The sequence below is a fragment of the Strigops habroptila genome, chromosome 8 (genome assembly GCF_004027225.2).
Source record: "Strigops habroptila isolate Jane chromosome 8, bStrHab1.2.pri, whole genome shotgun sequence".
Taxonomy (NCBI): domain Eukaryota; kingdom Metazoa; phylum Chordata; class Aves; order Psittaciformes; family Psittacidae; genus Strigops; species Strigops habroptila.
In genome coordinates, this window is record NC_044284.2 from 40,917,660 (window position 1) to 40,937,436 (window position 19,777).

The 19,777-nt window shown below is 37.6% G+C and overlaps 1 protein-coding gene across 5 annotated transcripts in view; it reads left to right on the forward strand.

Annotated features, from left to right (window-relative positions):
* Positions 1-19,777, forward strand: part of RALGPS2 (Ral GEF with PH domain and SH3 binding motif 2) — a 130,513-nt gene that overhangs the window by 24,588 nt on the left and 86,148 nt on the right. For 3 of the 5 annotated variants that reach the window (XM_030493818.1, XM_030493823.2, XM_030493819.1), the window contains exons 2-4: positions 1,256-1,387; positions 5,284-5,391; positions 13,983-14,033. In XM_030493818.1, the coding sequence (XP_030349678.1) occupies positions 1,331-1,387; positions 5,284-5,391; positions 13,983-14,033 (216 nt within the window). In that variant the 5' untranslated portion in view covers positions 1,256-1,330. Of the gene's footprint in view, positions 1-168; positions 702-1,255; positions 1,388-1,920; positions 2,113-5,283; positions 5,392-13,982; positions 14,034-19,777 lie in introns of those variants that run through there. The other 2 variants (XM_030493820.1, XM_030493821.1) reach the window with 2 other exon arrangements.

Sequence of the window (19,777 nt, forward strand, 5' to 3'; positions counted from 1 at the left end):
GGTAGAATGTGGGATGGCTGTTCTGAACTGCAGAAGTACAGCTCAACATAGTTCAGATGGGGACTCTTAATACCCAAAAATATCTAGAAGCTGTAGCGTTTGACTTGAACTTTGCAATGTGGCTTTCTTTCAGTTGCCCTCCTTTCTATATTGCATTCCTACGATGACACTTTAAAGTTACTGCTTCTTTTGAGGCTATTTTATTATTTAAATAGTGCAGTTTCTCACCTTCCAGGCTTGTTTGTCTGACATACCTGGTTTAGGTCACGTGGAGATAGAGCTTTTTGGAATACTTTGTTTATTTCATTACGTAGAGGGATTAAGTATGAGATGCTGTAATACTGTTTTGTCATGTGGTATTTGTTACCTGTTACTTATTTTCTCCATTTATTTGCAGACTGTGTTAATAGTTCTGAGTTAAACTACAGACCTAAAGTGAATTTCATGAATAATAACAACTTCAGAAACAGTCGCCCTTGTTATAAATATAGACCAATGAAAACTGATTCATAATCGTTTTCACACTAGAGGGCACTAACATCTCATGAAATATAAGCCCCAACCAATTTTTAGTCTCTGTAACACTTAAGTATTGGGTAGTCTTAGTGGTTTTGTAGTGAATGTCAAAGGTTTCTATTTCTTTGTAGCCTTTTCTCTGTAGGAATGAAAGGCAATAGTATTCTTGCAAGGATACATGAAAAGTTAGTGTGTGGAGTTTTCCTTTGTGTGGATTTTGTTTGTTTGTTTTTACTAAACAATTTGGGTAATTATTTGGGAAAGGTGTAAATTCCACTTGTATCTTAAATTGCTTTTAATGAGGGAATTTTAACTTAAAGCTGGTGAATAGGCATATAGGATCGGAAATTATTGGATAACTTATTAAAGTTATCTAATAGCTTACAGCTGGAATATACTTCTTTAATTTGGTATTTAAAGGAAAAGAATCATATGTGAACTAATGTTGCAGTCCTAACTTGAAGTTAGGGTTAATGCATGTGTTTACATATAGAAACTAATAGGAAAAAGAATATGAAAGTCTATACTGCCAGTAGTTAATGGATAGCAGTGCAACCTGCAGTTGTTATGTCATCTTGAAGTAGGTAATTTTAGAATACATGTTTGAATCTAAAGTTTGGATCTCAAAGTGGTTTATCCATTTTGGAAGTACTTTATTTTTGTTATGGATTTTTAGATACTGAATCTTGTTTAAAACACGTGACTAAAATGGTTTCTGATTACTTTTTGGTCTTTGTAGGAATGGTTACTCAGTTGCCTTGGAGATGATCCTGCTGCTGTAAATGTAGGGCGGAAGATTAATGGTGTGGGCAGGATGGACCTAATGAACGGACAGTCAAGCAGTGTTAATATTGCAGCTACTGCTTCAGAGGTAAGGATTACAAAACTTAGTTATTGGATATGCAAGACCATAAGTACTTAATTGTTTTTTAAATGCACCAAAATGGAAGTTTTTCTTTTAACAGACCTGGTGTGGCAGATTTTTATGTGTTGGTTTCATATGCCCCAGTTTAGATGTGAATAACTCAGTTCTGACCTTTGTATACCAAAATAAAGCATGAGCTAGCATTTACAGCCTTGCCATAGCCAAAGCTGCCTTTTTTATGTTCTCTTCCATCACATCTAGACAAGGAAGCTTTTCTTTTCAAGTTTTAACAATAATAGACGCTCTTAGCGCAATAAGCTGGCAAGGCCCGTGGGAAATGTTCCCTTCTTTGACAGGTACTTGTATGTGTCGGGGCAGTCTGACACAGTAGCACTGGAAGAAGGTTGCTGCCTTTGTCTCCTGGGCTACATTCAGACCTTGGTATGGGTCCCTGCCTGCCCACTAAAGTTTCTGCCCTTTACAAGTGAACAGCTCATGAGTTAAGAGCATGTGGATTGGCCAAGCAGTGGAGGTTGGCCTCCTATGCTGATGCCTTATTTTGAAGTTACACAGTTTTCCATTTGTCATCTACTTGTTAAGGAAAACAAGGGGCGGGGAGAAGTTAGTAGCAGAATGGTTTGAGTTCTTTTTGTTAGGATCATGTAGGAAGATGTTGAGAGTTGTGACTGATTCCTATATTCTTAGAAATGTTGGAGGGTTTGCAAGACCTGGTTGGTTTTGTTTTGATTTCCAAAACTCTCATGAATCTTCCTTTTAAAGATTTTTGTTGTTGTTGTTTGGTTTTGGTGTTTGTTTGTGTGGTGTTTTCTTTTTTGTTTTTGGTTTTTTTTTGGTTTTTTTTGTTTTTTTGTTTTGTTTGTGGTTTGTTGTTTTTGTAGTAGTAGTGGGATGGAGGGAACCAAAAATCTGCCTTTGGTGTATATAGAGTGATCTTTCCCAATGCATTGTTTGTCTGCCTGCTTTAGGGTGATTGAATATAAGCTTTGGCTTGTACTGATGTACAATACTAAGTTAAGCTTTCTGTTCAGGTGAGACAGTTACCTTATTGCTGATGCATATTATTTGCATTGCTTTTTCTCACAGTGTGAAACGTTTTTACCATAATGGATTTCAGTTTTGGGTTGTTTGGGTTTTGGTGTTTGTTTGTTTGGTTTTTTTTTTTTTTCATCCTTCATTTACTTTTTATTTAAAGGACAAGGTATTCAAGAAGATTACAGAGTCAGTAATGATTAGAGCCACAAAGTCCTGAAAACAGTTGCTTCCTTGAATGAATTCTTGGACCTTACCAGAGATATTTATTTTATTTATATATTTATGCATGTGTTTTGATAGCAGAGCTGCATGTGTACTATGCACTTGCATGTGCATAGGGATTATGGAAAGTACCACAAATAAGGTGAAAGGAAAATTGGGGTGTTGTGTTATCAAAAGAAATGAAATAATCTCCAGCACAATTTCACAAGTATTGTCAAGATTTGAACAAGAAAACTGGTATCAATCTCCAAGACCATTGTTTGTTTTTATACTGATTCTTTTACTTCCCTTATCATTGTGTTATGAATCATTGATTGACCATTTGTTGGCATGCAACTGAAATTTTCTTGGAGGAAAGCTCTCTTTCTCTTCAACAAGATAGCCTTGAGTGTTTACATGATTTCTGATAAGATTGAGTAAAATATATTTTGGCTAAGTAACATACATCTGCTTTCAGTAAGTGGAATTCTGTTCCCCATCTTGACTAACTGGGAGGAGGGAGAACTTGTAAGTGAAATGTTTCTGTAAGCATGTTGGTTACTGAAAATGCCTGTCTGGTCTGGAGGTTTTGGTGTTTTCAAAGTCAGTTTTTTCAGAGAGATGGTACTGTTAGAATAACCTAACTGAAACTGGGTAGGATTAGTAAAGATATGTACTTACAACAAAAGTGCTTAAAAATGGACAAGAGTTTATTTCAGCTGGCTGAATTCTCAGAGTTCAAATGTTCTTGTTTCTGTGGGTGGAAAGCCAAAGTCAAAATATATGGTGTAGCCCTATTATACTGCCTTCTTAGATTTTCAGAAGACACTACCACAGTAGAACTATTTACCAGCATCAGTGACCATGTGGTATCTTCCCTTCTGCCTTGGCATAAGCAGACATGGTGTAGGTGTTACTGGAAGTACAGTGTAACAGTGCTGAAATTTGACTTCCACCAGAAGTTACCTAGTCAAGTGGGCATTCGTACACGTTGTGAATATGACCCATAGCCATGGTCTGGAAAACTTTAAGTGTTAGCATACACAGACTGTCTGAAAGTGCCTTCATTGTGTGGGCTGAACTCTAATGTTTTCAGCTTTCTAGGAGGTATGCCCCTGTGATGGTGGCTAGGATAGAGTGCTTAAGGATACATCAGTGACCAGCTGAAGAGTAGGCAGGTCTTGGTTTGTGCTCAATGTTTTTTTGCCACAGCTGAGCTGGAGCTGCTAGCAATGGTGAGATTAAGCTCTGTGCATTGATACTAGTTTTCTTTCTCTTGAATCTCTCCAAACAATGTATTTGCAAAACTGTTGCGGAGCTCTGTTAGTGCTTACATCAAGGTTGTGTTATTGCTGAAGCATGCGGGTACCATACAGTACTCCAGGCAAGCATACAGTTTGCTAAGGAAGTGTTAAATTTGATACAGCTATTGACCGTAGTAACTGTGGTCTTTCATGATGGTTTTGTCTATGTGTCATCTTAGTTCTTTTTAGTTGAGAGTTTCCTTTATACCAGGTTTCTGAAAGTGAGAAGAAACTAAGAAGCAAGAAACATGAATAGCCTTTCAGAGGAGAGTGTGAGGCAGCAAAGTGATTGCATGTCATATGCGTATTTCTGAAATAAGTGTGCCTGAGGTTCAGATAGGAAGCATACATCTGGATGTGACATTTCAATTTCTATGCCTTTTTTTGCTGTAATGACCAAACAGAATGTAGGTTTGCATCTATATACTAAAAGAAGTGATTACTTGTATGAGAACAATACATGAAACATACGAAGTGTGTTAATTTCATACAAAGAGTTAAATTTGTATAGCATCATAGAATAGCTAGGGTTGGAAAGGACCTTAAGATCATCTAGTTCCAACCCCCCTGCCATGAGCAGGGACGCCACACACTAAACCATGTCACCCAAGGCTCTGTCCAACCTGGCCTTGAACACTGCCAGGGATGAAGCATTCACAACTTCTTTGGGCAACTTGTTCCAGTGCCTCACCACCCTCACAGTAAAGAACTTCTTCCTTGTATCTAACCTAAACCTTTTGAACCATATTTGTTTTTTGCAGGGAAGCTTAATCTTTATATTGTAGAGGAAGATTCATAGAACAATATTCTAGGATCTGGTATTTTTGCAAATGTTAATTACTAGCATTTAAAAAAAACCCCTCAAAGTTAAAATTGTTTATACTAAGTGCCTTCAACAGGAACACATGTGAAATTTTTGTAAGTGTTAATGCTTCTAAGAGAAACAGGAAGAGATTGATACTGTTCTTTAATGTTAACTGTTCCTTTTGGACAGGCTTCATGTTTTTCCTCACTATAGTGGTATTTTTTTTGTTTGCGCTTCAGTGTGACTGTATTATTACTGCTATTAACTTTCCTGTCAACAGAATTGGAATTTAAGTATGCACTGAAATTTAACTGTTGTGTTTTGAGGAACACCTTTGAAATTCATTGAAGTCATTTTGAGAGTCTCTTGATTTATCAGTCTTGGTCAGCAGAAAGTATATCCTGTGACTGACTTTTAGTTGATTATTTGCCCAATAGAAAAATTCTGTGAACAGTGATGTTCAAGCAGAAATTTTGCTTTTGGGTGTGTAAAAACCAAGAGAAGCAAAATATCGTCAGTGGTTTTTTTTGTTTCTGCAGAAGAGTAGCAGCTCTGAATCCTTGAGTGACAAAGGATCAGCTGAGCTGAAGAAGAGCTTTGATGCAGTGGTATTTGATGTTCTAAAGGTTACACCAGAAGAATATGCGGTAAGCAATAAAAGTAGTTTTTGTTACCTTGTGTGTAAATCTTCTTGGGAGCTTTTCCTTTGATTCTCCGTTTCTGTTTTTTGCTTGACTTCTGTTGTCCATGGGTTTCAAAAATCATCCTGCACTATAGTTCTTCATTGTCTATATTCTGTTTAATGTTAAATGGTCTTTTTGGGGCTATGCTATTTACGCTTCTTCCCCCCTCCTCCCAATCTTATCTGTACCATAGACCAAAGATTCTTAAATCTATATGATGCAGCTTAATTCTGACGTGTATTTCAGTTGCAAGAATATACTTGACCTGTACTTGTTTTTTCTGGAGGTGTTTTATTTTTTAATTCTGGTAATTCCTATGTCTAGGGAGTGTTTTCTTCTTTTGGTTGCACAGGTGCAGAATAATGAGTTGGGTATCCTGCAGATCCAAGAACAATGAGTAAAAATGTTTAACCAAAACATTGTGTGATTTTTATTTTTTGTTTGTTTGTTTGTTTTTAATTTTAATCCTACTTGTAAAGGTTAAGATGACACACGGTCCCTCTAAGTGATTCAAGTATGTTACTTAGATTGCTAACAAGCTATTGTTCCTACTGCATATAAAATTCAAGTGAAGAGATTCATGATGACTTGTCCTGGGACGATTACTGGTACATGGTAGTATGTATCACAAAATATTCTCATTAAATTTGTTCTATTTTTTAATTGTTAATAACTATTCCAGTTAATTATTAGGGGCTAAATTGATTTTAATGAGTATACTGAAAATTTAAAGCATCTGGATTATGAAGTGGTACTTGCACATTAAATTCTTCTTAATGTGATTTATTCCTGGCTAAGGTTCAAGTCATATGGTTCAGACCTCTTCCATGCTCCGTTGTCAGGAACAGCTGGGTAATGAATCATCTACTTTTCATGGGAAGATGTTTTTGGGGCTGGCTATCATTTCAGTTTATCTTAAGATTTCTCTACATAAGGGAAATCTAAGTACTTCGGGAATTTGGGGCTAGGAGCATGAGGTAAAGTGGAATTGTGCATTCAGGCCAGAACAAGTTCTTTGGAATGCCTCTGCTATATAGCCAGTGGTGGATGCTGTTGAGCAGCAGAGTAGATCACTTAGTCTCTGTGGAGTTGCTGTCACTCACTTGGACAGCAGAAAATACAAATGTGTTTTGTATCCCATTTCATTATTGTTTTGCTCTACTGTCCTCTACTGTCTAATCCTTCATCTCTCATGTGCAGAAACCTTTTACTTTCATGGGTGTTCTGAATGTTACCTATTTAGTAAATCTTGGTTAGACAAAAATGTTTCTTAAAATCCAGTCTTCCTACTGTTTTCATATTATGAAAACTGGGTAGAGTTCCACTCACAAACAGGAATCTTTTAGTGAAGCATTTCCCATTACAATTACAAACCTGTGGTTTGTATTTTTGATTTATACTATCTGGTATAATTTTGCTGTTTTCTCAGTTCCCTAAAAGAAAACATCTTTACTCTTAGTCTTTTCCCTTTTAAAGTATCTAGATCTTCATATCAGGTTTCAGTTACTGTAAATGGATCTGAAATGTCTTATAGATAGAATTCTGGACAGTTGAGTGAAATTGCCAATAGTCGGTGTTCAGCCCTTTGGCAAGGTTATGATTAATTGCTTTAAATGTTTCTGTACACAGCTGCATGTCTTTGTTAATGTTTGTTTCCCCAAACAAGTTTATCTGCTTTTCCAGTAGGGCTTGTTTACTTGCTTTGTCTTTTTCTGATGATTCTTACTGAATGTTGTAGAAATAAGTAAACTAGCCAAAATTTTAGGCACCTTGGAGGACAGGTACCTTTCACCATCACCCTTGTTTTCATTAGTGAGGGCTGAATGAATGAATACTGATTTTAAAAAAAAAAAAATTCTTTTAAAGTGGTAAACTGAGGAAATAATTTGTGGGCTGTGTAAATATCTTTTACATGGTGAGGAAAGATCATGTGATGAAGCGAGTAAAATGGCAATAAAAGCAAGGTACTGCTCCAGAGCTAGCTAGTTGTCTAATGGTTAGGAAATCTTGGCTTGAATGAAAAAATTCCAGTGCATAGGTAGCGTAAAGATGAGTTACTGATAAAGTCAACATCAGCATTGGGAAGTCTCATCCCATACCTTATATATGTTGCATTTTGATCAAAATGGGTCACACCGTACAGATGGGACAATTACCATTATGCTGGAGAAAGAAGAGCAAAAATCTGAAAGATAATCAGGTTTGAGAGGTACTGGAAATAAGATTCATGCTAGTGGTTTCGGTACCAGTGTGAGAGAGAAAAACGTCTTTTCAGTTCCCACTCTGTTAGAGAAATCATTGTTATTTCAAAACTCAATCTGTTTAGTCAGTTAGTGGGTAAGAGACAAACTGGACTATAAAAGCTGTTGCTTGTAATCTTGTATTTTCAAGCAGCTGCTTCCCAAGCCAAAGAGAAGCCCAAGTGTAAATATTCTTGGTGATTTTATTTCCATATTCTTCCCTTTGGCAGTCATCTAACACTACCCTGAATGCAGTCGGTGTACTGTTTCATGTAGTGGTCCTTTGTTCAGTCTTGAACTAACTTTTTAGCAAAAGTACACCAGCCCTGCAAGGGATCTAATCTGAACAGTAACAGAAATTGTTATTGTAATGTATGTGTAATAGTCCAGTTATACTGTTGTTACCAACCGGGTGGTTTACGTTCTTTGTAAGGTTGAAGTCCACTTCAGAAACAGGTGAGATCTTCAGGCATAGCTGCTGCTGTTGCAAATTTATAGTTTGCATTATCCCTGTGCAGTTTATAAAACCAGTTTCCAGGGGATGTTTCATAAATTTGGGCAAAAAGAATCCCATTCAATGAGTATTGAAGTAGGACACGTTTGTTTTCTGCTATGGATTCTACAGACTAATAAGGAGACTGTCTCTTCTAGCTGTAACTAATAAGGAGACTGTTCTAAATACCTGCTTTTATGCTGATCACTGCTCACTTCTTTATTAAACGGCTAAAAGCCACAAAACAAGTTGGTGCCAGGATTACCCACTGGTGTCTGGCCCTGCTGATAGAGTCGTCGTGTGTGTACAGGGTGGACGCAGTTGCAGTGAATGCTGTCCATTTTTGTTGAAGGGAGAAGTGTGGTTTCGAGTGTACAGGGCACAATTTGTGGGGGAGGCATATGTTAATGGTGCAGTGGTGGTGGAGAGGGGAGCCTGGTGTGAGTGAAAGTAAAAAGGAAAATGCTTGGGGACATGAGCTCCAAATTAAGATGCTGGCGAACCTCAGGTTGAAGAAATATTTATTTTTTGCTTTACAGTAAATTCTTATTCCTTAGACTGCTACTGTTTAATTATTTGACTGTTTATTACTTTTTGACTCACTTTTCCATTTTATACTTCAACTTAGCCACAGTGGTGTAAATATTTGAGGTAGAATTAAGGGAAGCGCAGCTGTATAAATCCATTGCTTTTTTTTCCACCTAGTTATCTAAGAAGGATTCTTTATTCTTTACCCTAGTCTCTGAAAGTGCTATGAAGTAAGCTCACACTAAGATGTACATGTATTTCTCTCTTCTTAATTCCAGTTAAGCTGTGTCAGATGGATGCTAGAAGGAAGAATATTGCTTATTTTGGAAACAATGTATAAATAAAGTTTATTTTAAAAATGTTTATATGAAACAAAGAACAAAAGTGTTCTTATGACAATTAAATACCAAGTTATCTATATCTAAAGAAAGAGCATGAGAGTGTGTGTTGTAAAGGAAGCAGGTCCCAAGAGTTCTGAAACCACGTTGTTTGTGTAATAGAAGAACAAAAATACATTTTGATGTGTATGGGCTTCAACAAATTCGTTTTTTGCCCCTTCAAACAGAACGAAACTGGCCCAAGCTTCCCCCCAGGAGAACTTTATCTTGTGCGGGACTCTGGCAGATTCAGACTCCCCTCTGCGAGTTCCTGCACAGCTACTGGTGTGAGTTGTGCTACGCGGTTCCTGGCAGTAATGTTGGTTTTGGCGTCTCCTGAGGCTGGTTGTCAGTGGATTAGGGAGTTTGAGACAAGTTTGCTGCATCTGAGAGCAGTTTGAATAAAGTGAAGCACTGGGCCTAGGACCTTTTGATGAAAAAGGACTTCTGCTTGTTCCTGTTAGCTTTATTTTACAGAAGAATATGGAAGAGTAAGTATGTTCCCAATGAGAGCAAGAAGAAGCAATTGTATTATTGCATGCGGAGGAACTATTAATGATAAAAGTTTTGGAGTCGACTGAGAAAACAAGTAGAGTTTCAACACAGGAACTTTAATCCCCCAGCATTCATTTTGGACAGCAGAATTACTCTCCTACGGATGCAGTGCTTAACAGAGGGTTAGCTATTTTTTTCAGTGAGGAAAAGTATTCTGGCAGCCTGGAGAGACAGTGCTAAGCCAAGTTGGAAGGCTTAAATATAATTACTTCTAAAAATTCAGATTAAGGAACAATTTATGAAGTGCTGCTTGAACCAACATGGCTTCAAGGAAATGCATATTATGGCAGTATTCTTCAGTAACCAAAATATAGATACTTGATTATTTTTTCCCCCATCTCAGACAGAAACTTAGTTTTCACACTGAGTATCTCTGTCCAGGAGCTCTTTGGGAAGTGCACCAAGTACAGTAGGTACATGGCAGGAAAACTTGTAGTACAACAAATAGCCTGATAGAAAGTTTATGCTTGAGAAGGTTTAGGGACCAGAAAGGTGGGTTTATAGCCCAGGCCAGAAAGGGGGGTTGTGAATGCTCCTTCCCTGGCAGTGTTCAGGGCCAGGTTGGATGGGGTTTGGAGCGGCCTGGTCTGGTGGGGAGTGTCCCTGCCCATGGCAGGGATTTGGAACTGGATGATCTTGGAGTCCTTTCCCACTCAAACCATTCTATATAGTAGCATGGAGAGGAGCTCAATGCAATGGTGTTAACTGCAACTAGAAGTTCTTAAGTTACAGGTTTTTATGGAAGGAGGGTAATCCATCTGTATTCATAGAAAAGAGAAGAAGTTGGGCAATATCTTCAAATTTCATTTCATTGAGCTGCTCCATTTTCTTCAAAGCAGCAGCATACTGAAATGTAGTTCTTAGTCATCTGGATGTAAAATTTCTGGCCTGACACATCTCCCTGAGAGAGAGGTAAATCTCTTTATATGTATCTGAAGCTGTGTGGTAATAATTTTATTATTTTGAAATACTGAATTGTTAACAAGTTCAGCATCTCAACACCCAGGAGAGCTAAAATATTTTTAAACTTGGCTGTTGCAGGCTGTCCCCAGGCAAAGTCTTTCTATCACATGCAAAAGTTCCCAGGGCTGTGGGGGGAGAGGAAGGAGGGAATTACCTTCCAGCTACTGTTCCAGTAGAAAAATCTTGTCCCCCTATTGGTTAGCTGTCTTTCCTTGGCCCAGTAAAGACATGCCTTGCTTATTTCTTTCCTCAAAAGAGCCTTATACGTAGATATATCAAATAAGAGGGCATACTATTGTCAAGATGAAGCCGTATTTGGATACCCAGGGGCAGTGTAACTGTCACTGTCCAAGGCTTCTAGTCCTTTCAGGGTAACTTGCTAGGAAAAGGTGGGAAATAGCACAAAAAATTACCAGTATTGTCTGTGCACGCATTCAAAGTCCTTCAAAAGCAAAGTCTTATTAACCCCTGTTAGAATAGTTTGTTGTCTGGATGCACTTTCTTAAATTTATCTGCTTCTCCTGCCAGGAATGACTTGTTGCTGTCAGTACTTTTTGTGGCAAGATAACACCATCCCTCTTGAAAAAAGACTTTGTGTGATGATTTCTGTATTTCTGACCTTGACGGTCTAAAAAACAATGCTGAAAGAGCCTTTAATTTTAGGAAAAGAAACCATTTTTATTCCTTCAAGAAGAAGTCACTTTAGGCTTCAACAGAATAGAATGGTTCCAGGTAGCAAGATTGCTTTCGGTTTCAAAGGCATCTTTTGTTTTTGGCTAAAGTTTATCATACATTTTCACTGTAGTTGCTGTGGGTGCAAGGGAAGAGAGAAGTTACGTTAAAGGCAGAGAGTATTTTGGCCCACTATATTCTGAATTTCCATTCTTATTAATTGCTGCTTTTAAAACTATCTTGGAGGGGCATGGTTGATATCCTTGATTTCATTTAAACTTTTAAGGTACAGTATAATTTGTGCTGTCAGGACAGATGGTACAGTTGATCCATTGATTGTTAAAGCACATTTAGAAGTGCTAGTTTGGGGATTCATTTTCAAACCGGCATTTAAGTAGTTTATAGATATTAATGAATGGTAGGTGCAAATTATATATGTCATACTACATGCGAGTGTTGGTTACAGGACCAAGAATGTTTGTTTATATCAACATTTGTACAGGATTTGCTGCTACAGAGGTGTTGAGACATGCTTACTTGTGAGCATATGTTGTCTTGTTTGTAGTTGAGTTTGTGGATTCAGTTAAGTTGGTCTGATTCAATCTCACTGTAGCCCAAGACTAGAAAAATCTAATACAGCTTTATTAAAATTATAAAATTATTAAATTTTTTTAAGGTTGGAAAAGCCCTTTAAGTTGATTGAGTCCAACCATTAATCTGGTGCTGCCAATTCCACCACTAAACCATGTCCTTAAGTGTCACACCTACATGTTTTTTAAATACCTCCAGGGATGTCTGCATTGGTTCCCTGGGCAGCCTGTTCCAGTGCTTGACGATCCTTTCAGTGAAGAATTTTTTTTCCTAATACTCAATCTAAACCTCCCGTGGTGCAACTTGAGGCCGTTTCCTCTTGTCCAGCCCATACCTGTCTATAACCTTCTTTCAGGTAGATGTTGAGAAAGATAAGGTCTCCCCTGAGCCTCCTTTTCTCCGGGCTAAACAACCCCAGTTCCCTCAGCTGCTCTGCATGAAGACTCGTTCTCTAGACCTTTCACCTGCTTTGCTGTTCTTCTCTGGACCTTCTCTAGCATCTCAATGTCTGTCTTGAAGTGAGGGGGCCAAAACTGAACACAGGATTCGAGGTGTACCCTCACCGGTGCCAAGTACAGGGGGATGATCACTTCCCTGGCCCTGCTGGTCATGCTGTTTCTGTCACAAGCCAGGATGCTGCTGACCTTCTTGGCCACCTGGGCACACTGCTGGCTCATATTCAGCCAGCTGTCGACCAACACCCCCAGGTCCTTTTCCTCCCAGCACCTTTCCAGGCACTCTTCCCCAAGGCTGTAGCATTGCATGGGGTTGTTGTGATCCCAGTCCAAGACCCGGCATAAAGCCTTGTTGAACCTCATGCAGTTGGCTTCAGCCCATCAATCCAGCCTGTTCAGATCCCTCTGCAGAGACTTCCTTACCCTCAAGCTGACTAACACTCCCACCCAACTTGCTGTCATCTGCAAACATCAGTGTTTGGAAGAAGGAGCAGCTGACTGAAGCAGAGCAGAGGAAAGAAAGTAAAAAGGAAACATGTAAAGGGCTTGTTACCCTTAATTTTTTTATGGTTGTGTTTGATTGCCAGAATTCCTATCTAAAAATAGATTAAGAGGTGAAGATGTGCTACAAAATGTAGATTTGGTCATTTTTGGCAAAACATGTCACTTCTCATCTTATAAGAACAGGTACATCTCTTTGTACCTGCTTTCTTTCAACTAGAGCATCCTAGTAAAAATTTTTCTGTAAGGTTGACTTTATCTGAGAAGTTACTCTGCTATCCAACAATGGCATTCAATGGTAATTGCAATTTATGAGTCACAAACCTGTCAATGTATAAATGGTGGAGCTGCTGGTTTTGAGGAAATGGGAATAAAGCTATGGCGCTCACATCTGAGAAAACCGAGCACGGTGCCTGGATTCATTGTTGAAAGGGTATTTTTGATATCCTTAAATCAGATGGCACTGTATTTCTGGGCTACCTACGTACTTTGTGAAAGAGATGGTATCTTTATTTTGCGTACGTAGGTAGACAGCAGTCTTAAGTTGTATGCTTAAAATGAGGCTCTGTGAACATGTTTCAAAATATAAAACCTGGTCTTTGCTTGTTCCTGTTTGCCCTTTTCAAAGCTAAACAGACATCCCAGAATGAAAATGTGCTTATTGGTTCTGATTTGCTCAAAGTGAGATGGCTGAACTCTATTTTAACTCTTGCTGTGCAACTGAACAATTTCTTAGCTTAGTTATTCAAACAGGGTTCAAGTATTGATTGAAAAATTTTAGGGATGTTTCAACAGAATTGTGCAACATCTAGAATGAGACTCAGTTTGAAGAGAAACTGCCCTTGAGCAACTAACGTTAGTTTGTTGTATTCTTGGATAGCTTCTTATATAATGTTTCTGAGATCAAGCTCTGACTTGCATATGTAACTACAGGATTATTCTCCTGAGAATAATTTGTCATAATTTGTTTACTTTATGCAATGTTAAGTTTGGCACACTTTTTTTTTTGTTTTCAGGACGGCTCTGTGGTAGAGCCGAAACCTCTGAAATTAGCCACAAAAAAAAAAAAAAGTCAAATAATAAAGGAAACAGAACAAACACAGTTTTCATGCAGCACAACAAATTAATGGAATGGAAGTTAATTTTTAGCTTATGATTTTTTATTTTTTTTTTATTTCAGGGTCAGATAACTCTAATGGATGTCCCTGTATTTAAAGCAATTCAGCCAGAGGTAAGTAGTTCATTGATCTTGTTTTCAAATTTAAATGTAAAAAAGTTGTGCCAGTGTATAAATTCTGGAATTGCAAAGTCTAAGTATGCCAATAAATCTTAATTTTTATCACAGTCCATATAGCTCTGAGGCATGTGGTTTTATAATACACAAATATCTGGAACTGTAAGTTTGGGGAATGAAGTGTTGGTATTTAAATACATTCAGCTAGTGCTAGAGGTGAAGTATCTGGTTTTTAATGTTTCTGAATGATAAACATCTTGATCTGACTATTCTGATAATAATGTTTTAGGTTTCAGCTCCTTATACCTTATGCCGTACCTAATCCTGTCCTCTCTTTTCCCTAACTGGTTCATATCTTTTTTTTTTGGAAAAAGAAAAGAGGCTGGCATCTCGTATTCAAGATGGGTTTGATCTGTGGATATATATTGGGATAATATATTGATGATTTTTCTTCTCTGTTTTGTTTTTATATAATGCCATATTCCTTTCTACCTGCAGCCTAACTTGAACTGATGTTTTCAGAATCTTCAGTGTCTGTAATAAATGATGAATTTGTTTATCCTTATTTCTGTGCAGTTAGCATTTTCTGGTAGGCATTGTTTTGCACTTTTGAAAGTTTATTTTTCACTTCATTGTCCACTTTATCAGTAATGTGGAATTCTTTCAGCTCATTAGTCACCTTTAGACTATCATAAGCTATTTTACTGGTAGCAGGCTTTGTCATGTCACTCTTATGACATGGTGAAGAATATTTTGCTTGAAGTAGAAAAACCTGCTGAATCTCTTGGTTGTGATAATTGGTTTCATCATTTGTGTACCCACAATTTTTTTTGAAGTCTTTCTTTCGATCTATACTTGAAAATGTTGTCATGATTTAGCTTTCATGATTTCAGCAAGCTATTTCCCAATCCATGGGGATTTATGTAGGGTTTTTTGTTTGTTGGTCCCCTATTTGATCTCTCTGGCTTCCCCACCACCCCTCACCCCCCCTCCCCCCCCCCTCCCCGGAAATCATTATGGTATTTTTGATTTGATTGGCAGAATGTTTATTCTGATCTTCTGGTAGGATCTCTTTTTGTTTGTTTGGTTTTGTTTGGTTTTGGGTTTTCTTTTGAGGGGTGGTGGTTTTGTTTGTTTGTTGGTTGGTTTTGGTTTTTGTTTTTAAAAAAGCTCTTTTCCAAAACTTTAAAGCATTTTACCCTCTTATCTGATTCTTTTAAATATCTTCCTCATGTGTGTGTTTGTGTACTACTTTTTCTAATGTTAAGCATTTCTGCTATGCAGGATTCTGTCCCTCCACAGTGCTGATGTTGAATAAGCTCTGGGTGCTTACAGAGTGTTTCATCTCTAGTTACACTGAGCTTCAAAGTACTGGATATTGAAAAATCAAAACACCAATTTAGCTAGTTAGGACTTTTCCTAAAGAAATTCTACTGCTTGAGCTTGATGGTAGCTTACTGTTTGCAGTCTGCTTCCAGCACTTCACAGGATGAGCAGTCAGCGGTGTATCAACCACAAGGAAGCAAGGAAGTTGAATATAGTGGCAGTGATCCAGTATTCCATACCTCATAATTTGTTGCTCTTTTAATGCTACCTCTTGTGTCTCAGATAATGTTGTGTGAACAGATCTATGAAAAGTCTGTGGGAGATGAGAAGAAATTACAAAAAAGTACATTTAATTTTGTTGGCTGTTCTAACTCATTATTGTACACCATAAAATGGAAAAGCAAAATAAGTGAAACTTATCAGAAAGAAACTGTGAGAGAGTAGATATCTAGAAAGTAGGTATCTAGAAAGCAACTTCTTTTAGGAAATCCGTATGTACTGCATCAGAGGAATGTGATGCTTTCGCTGGAAAATATCCGTATGTGGAAGGGTAGCTGTTTTGACACTTCTCAAGTGTTTGCAAAAAGCAGTTTAAGGCACTGACAGTGTGCAAGTATTATCAAGTGCTCTTTCACTTCCTTGCAAGTATCATGCAAGTCTGTCAGTGCTCCTTCACAGGCAGACAGAGCTCTGTCGTCTTGTATCTTGATGTGCCTCTAAATTGTGTTAATCCCCTATGAAAAAGGGGCATACAGTTAATTCTCAGGTCAGAATAAGATAGACAAAATTAAAATTGTTTCCTCCTGTTTTGCAGAAGGGGGAAGCAGGCATGGAACATGTTGTTTGCCTGAAGGTGTCTTGATAGCAGATAAATGAAGTGTAGCAGATTTCTGAGTTTCTTTGAAGTAACCTACCAGATTGTGTGCTATGTCCATATCTTCATTCAACTTGTAAATCTTCACACATAACTTGACGTGCACTCAAGTGCTGAATTTGTTTGCATGCATGGTGGGAGATGATAAGCAATATCTTTCCCAAGTTTTAAATTCAAAAGTTTAAAAACTGGGTGTCTGTTGCAGACTGAAGTAATTCACTGACAAATCTGTTACATAGGCTGTGAATCTCTGTCTGCTTCCCGAACTCTATAGCATGGTGTATGAATGAATATTTTTAGCCTTTAATGTTTTTCAGTTTTTTTCCCAAATAAGGGTTCTGAAAGATTTATTCCAAGATGCTTAATTTCAGAGATAACTGGAGGTGAATTTTCACCATCTTTAGGGTGTATGAGCAGTAGTCTTTGCCTATTGTTGTTTTTCTTGACTATATCAATTATTGTGTTGCATCATCTTCACTGTGTTAAAATCTTAAAGTATTGTGGGTTTTTTGTTTTGTTTTGTTTGGTGTGGGTTTTTTTGTTGGGTTTTTTTTTTTTTTTTTTTCTTTTTAAAGCAACATCAGAACATCATCTTGGTTATCTTACCAAAACCAAGAGCTGAATAACACTTTTTACACAATACATAGTAATTTTTCTTTTGGCATCAAAATCAGTGAACATACTCATAGCAATCACTTACATACTTCTATAGTCTTTTGACTCTATCTGTAGCAAATAAATATAATTCTCTCTGCCTGTATTAAAATTTCCTACAGATACTGTAGGTTCACATGTGTGCTCAAGTTCCTACACATCACCCACTACAACTTCCCATTTCATGCTCTTAGGAAGAAATGGAAAGAGAGCTTAGTGTAGCCCACATAACTGAGGATTAAGGTACAGTGGATCACTTTACATTTTGGGTGAGCCAGAAGGATGAACAGTTACCATGGCTTAGTATATAGTGACATGATTGACATGATCCTCTGCCTGAGCTCTAAGCAGACTGTATCACTCCAACTGATTGGAAACCACCTTTCTTCATCATTTTGAAATGCTGCAAGTTATTTCTGAGATAAGAAAGCAGAAGGAATTACTGTTTCTATGTTAATTAATAATTAGGGGGCTCCAGTATAAGAAATTAAGATAATAAGAACACTCCTCTGCTACATAAACCTCTGTCTGTATGAAAGCAGCTGATTTGCATTTTCATTTTTGGGAAACAATAAAAGATGGAGTTCCCAAAGTCGATCAGATGATTCCCATCTGTTCCCCAGAAGTGAAAGTGCCATGCTGGGGTTTTCTTGTTGTTGTAGTGGTTGTGACTTTCTAGAGAGCAGTAACTACAAAGCACAAAGGTAGTCATAGAGTTGCTCAGCCGTACCACTGGTAGCTACGTTAACATGAACTAACTGCCAGATGTCCCCTTATAGAACACATTTAGCTTGATTTTCTTGGAAAATCTGATTACCTGTTGCACATATTTTAATACATCCTCCAAAATTATTTACCCACATGTAGTCTGTCACATTGAAGATCTCTACTGGGTTATTGTCTTTGACTTCTTTATCCCCTTTGCTTTACTAAGCTAGGCAGTGAAAAAAAAAGTTTGCTATTGAATATTCCTCTCTACTTGTTCTGAAGTTGTATAATGGTTCCACTATTAATCCTTGCTTTTTTCTTCTCCTATTTTTGAAACTTTCACTTTGACTCATATATAAAGATTTTAACGAGAAGTACAGTCTTTCTTTCTGCCATACAGTACAGGTTATAATTTAAGTGTTCCTGTAGTATTTTGTTAAGGAAAATAAAATTCTATAGATTCAAAAGGAATGAAGACCAAAATGAGTTACAAAGAAAGTCCAGCTTTTTTATTCTCAATCTTAAATCTTTCAGTCTTCCACCTTATTTTAAATAAATTACACAAACCAAGAAGTTGGTAGTGGTAATAATGTAGCTCCTGTGCTTGAGTTGACTGGCAGACTGAGGAAATTATCCTTGTGAATGCTTCAGGTTTGAAACTTGTAGTGGAAAAAGTGAAATTCTAGAGGAAGATCAGAGAAACATGCCTGCATTGGAGCATTGGAGTAGGCAGCACAGTCATTAGTGAAGAAATTGGATATTTTTATGGAACTATAAGAATGGTTTCTGATTACAGTCAACCCTGGTGTAGGCTATTCTGTATTTTTGACTGAACTAGAATTTCAGGGTTTTAAACAGTATGTGATATGGTCAATAATGTATAACAAAGCCTTTACCTTTTTGTGAGACTGCATGAAAACACATTTCAACCCACGATAAGGATGTTAATATACAACTCTATGTACATAAACTTACAGCCAGCCTCAGGCTCAGGAATACAGAAATGGTCTTAGGATAATCTGCTGGGAATGTGTTCCAGGAGCTATTTCTGCTCTGCCTCATTGTTTAGATTTTAATCTTCTTTACCAAAACACTTATTCTCTTCCAGTCATTGCTTTCTCTTTCCATTCAGACAGGGCAGATCTCAAGAGGCTTTTTCTCGAGCAGAGGCTTCAGTTGTTTGAGTCTTCTGTCAAAATAGGGAGACCTCTACTTTGAAAGAACAATGATAAATATATATATATAAAAATAAATATATATAAATATATATATTGTGTGTGTATATATATACACGGTTTACGGTCTGAGAGTCAGATCTTGCATCTGTGTCCAACTGATATTAGACCTCTAATTTTTAATATATAAATAAGACTTCAACATTAGTACTGTTATGTACTACCTAAGATTCTCGGTAATGTTTTCTACTAAATCACCACTTCTGTTGCTAATCACATCAGTGCCACAAACCTCAGTGCTAGGTCTGCTTCTGATGGCTGTACCATGTAAGCCCGTAAGATACAAAGTGCCAGGGCAATGGGTAACTTCTGCCCAAAATAATAATTTGGTTTTTTACTTGGTGATGAGAATTGAAATAGTACATGAGATGCCCTGAATTAATAAGAAATTACCATGCTTTTCTCTGAAGCTGAGATGGCAACTGTTTTGGTATATTTGGTTTGTGGTGGTGTGGTTTTTTTTTTTCCCTGCTGTTAAGGAAATGTAATCATTAGATGCCAGTAAGGATGAATCACCTTGTATTCTCCCAAATGCAGAAATGTGTTTGTAACTGCTGCACTGGGAGACACTGAGGGATACAGAATGCAAACAAGTCTCTTGAATGGTTCCTTCTCCAATAGTCCGCTCCCCTTTGCAACAGGAGCAACTCAGGACTGCATAGTTGTGCATAGTCATTAAAGTGCGATATAAGGAGTTGGGCATGTGCATTCCTGTGCCAAACATGCTGACATTTTCCAGGATAGGTTTTGGTGACAGAACTTTATAATGAAATTTGAAGGAAAATACAAAGCTGGATTCTCTGCATACTTGTCAGTGCCTGTCGAAAGGAGCACCTCAGTCTTATCTAACAAATACCAGCACGCCACAAACTTCAACAAGTGGAAGAATTCGAGGTGTCTCTTAAGTGGCATGAGATTATTTAGCAGTTTTGGGGTATTAGTTG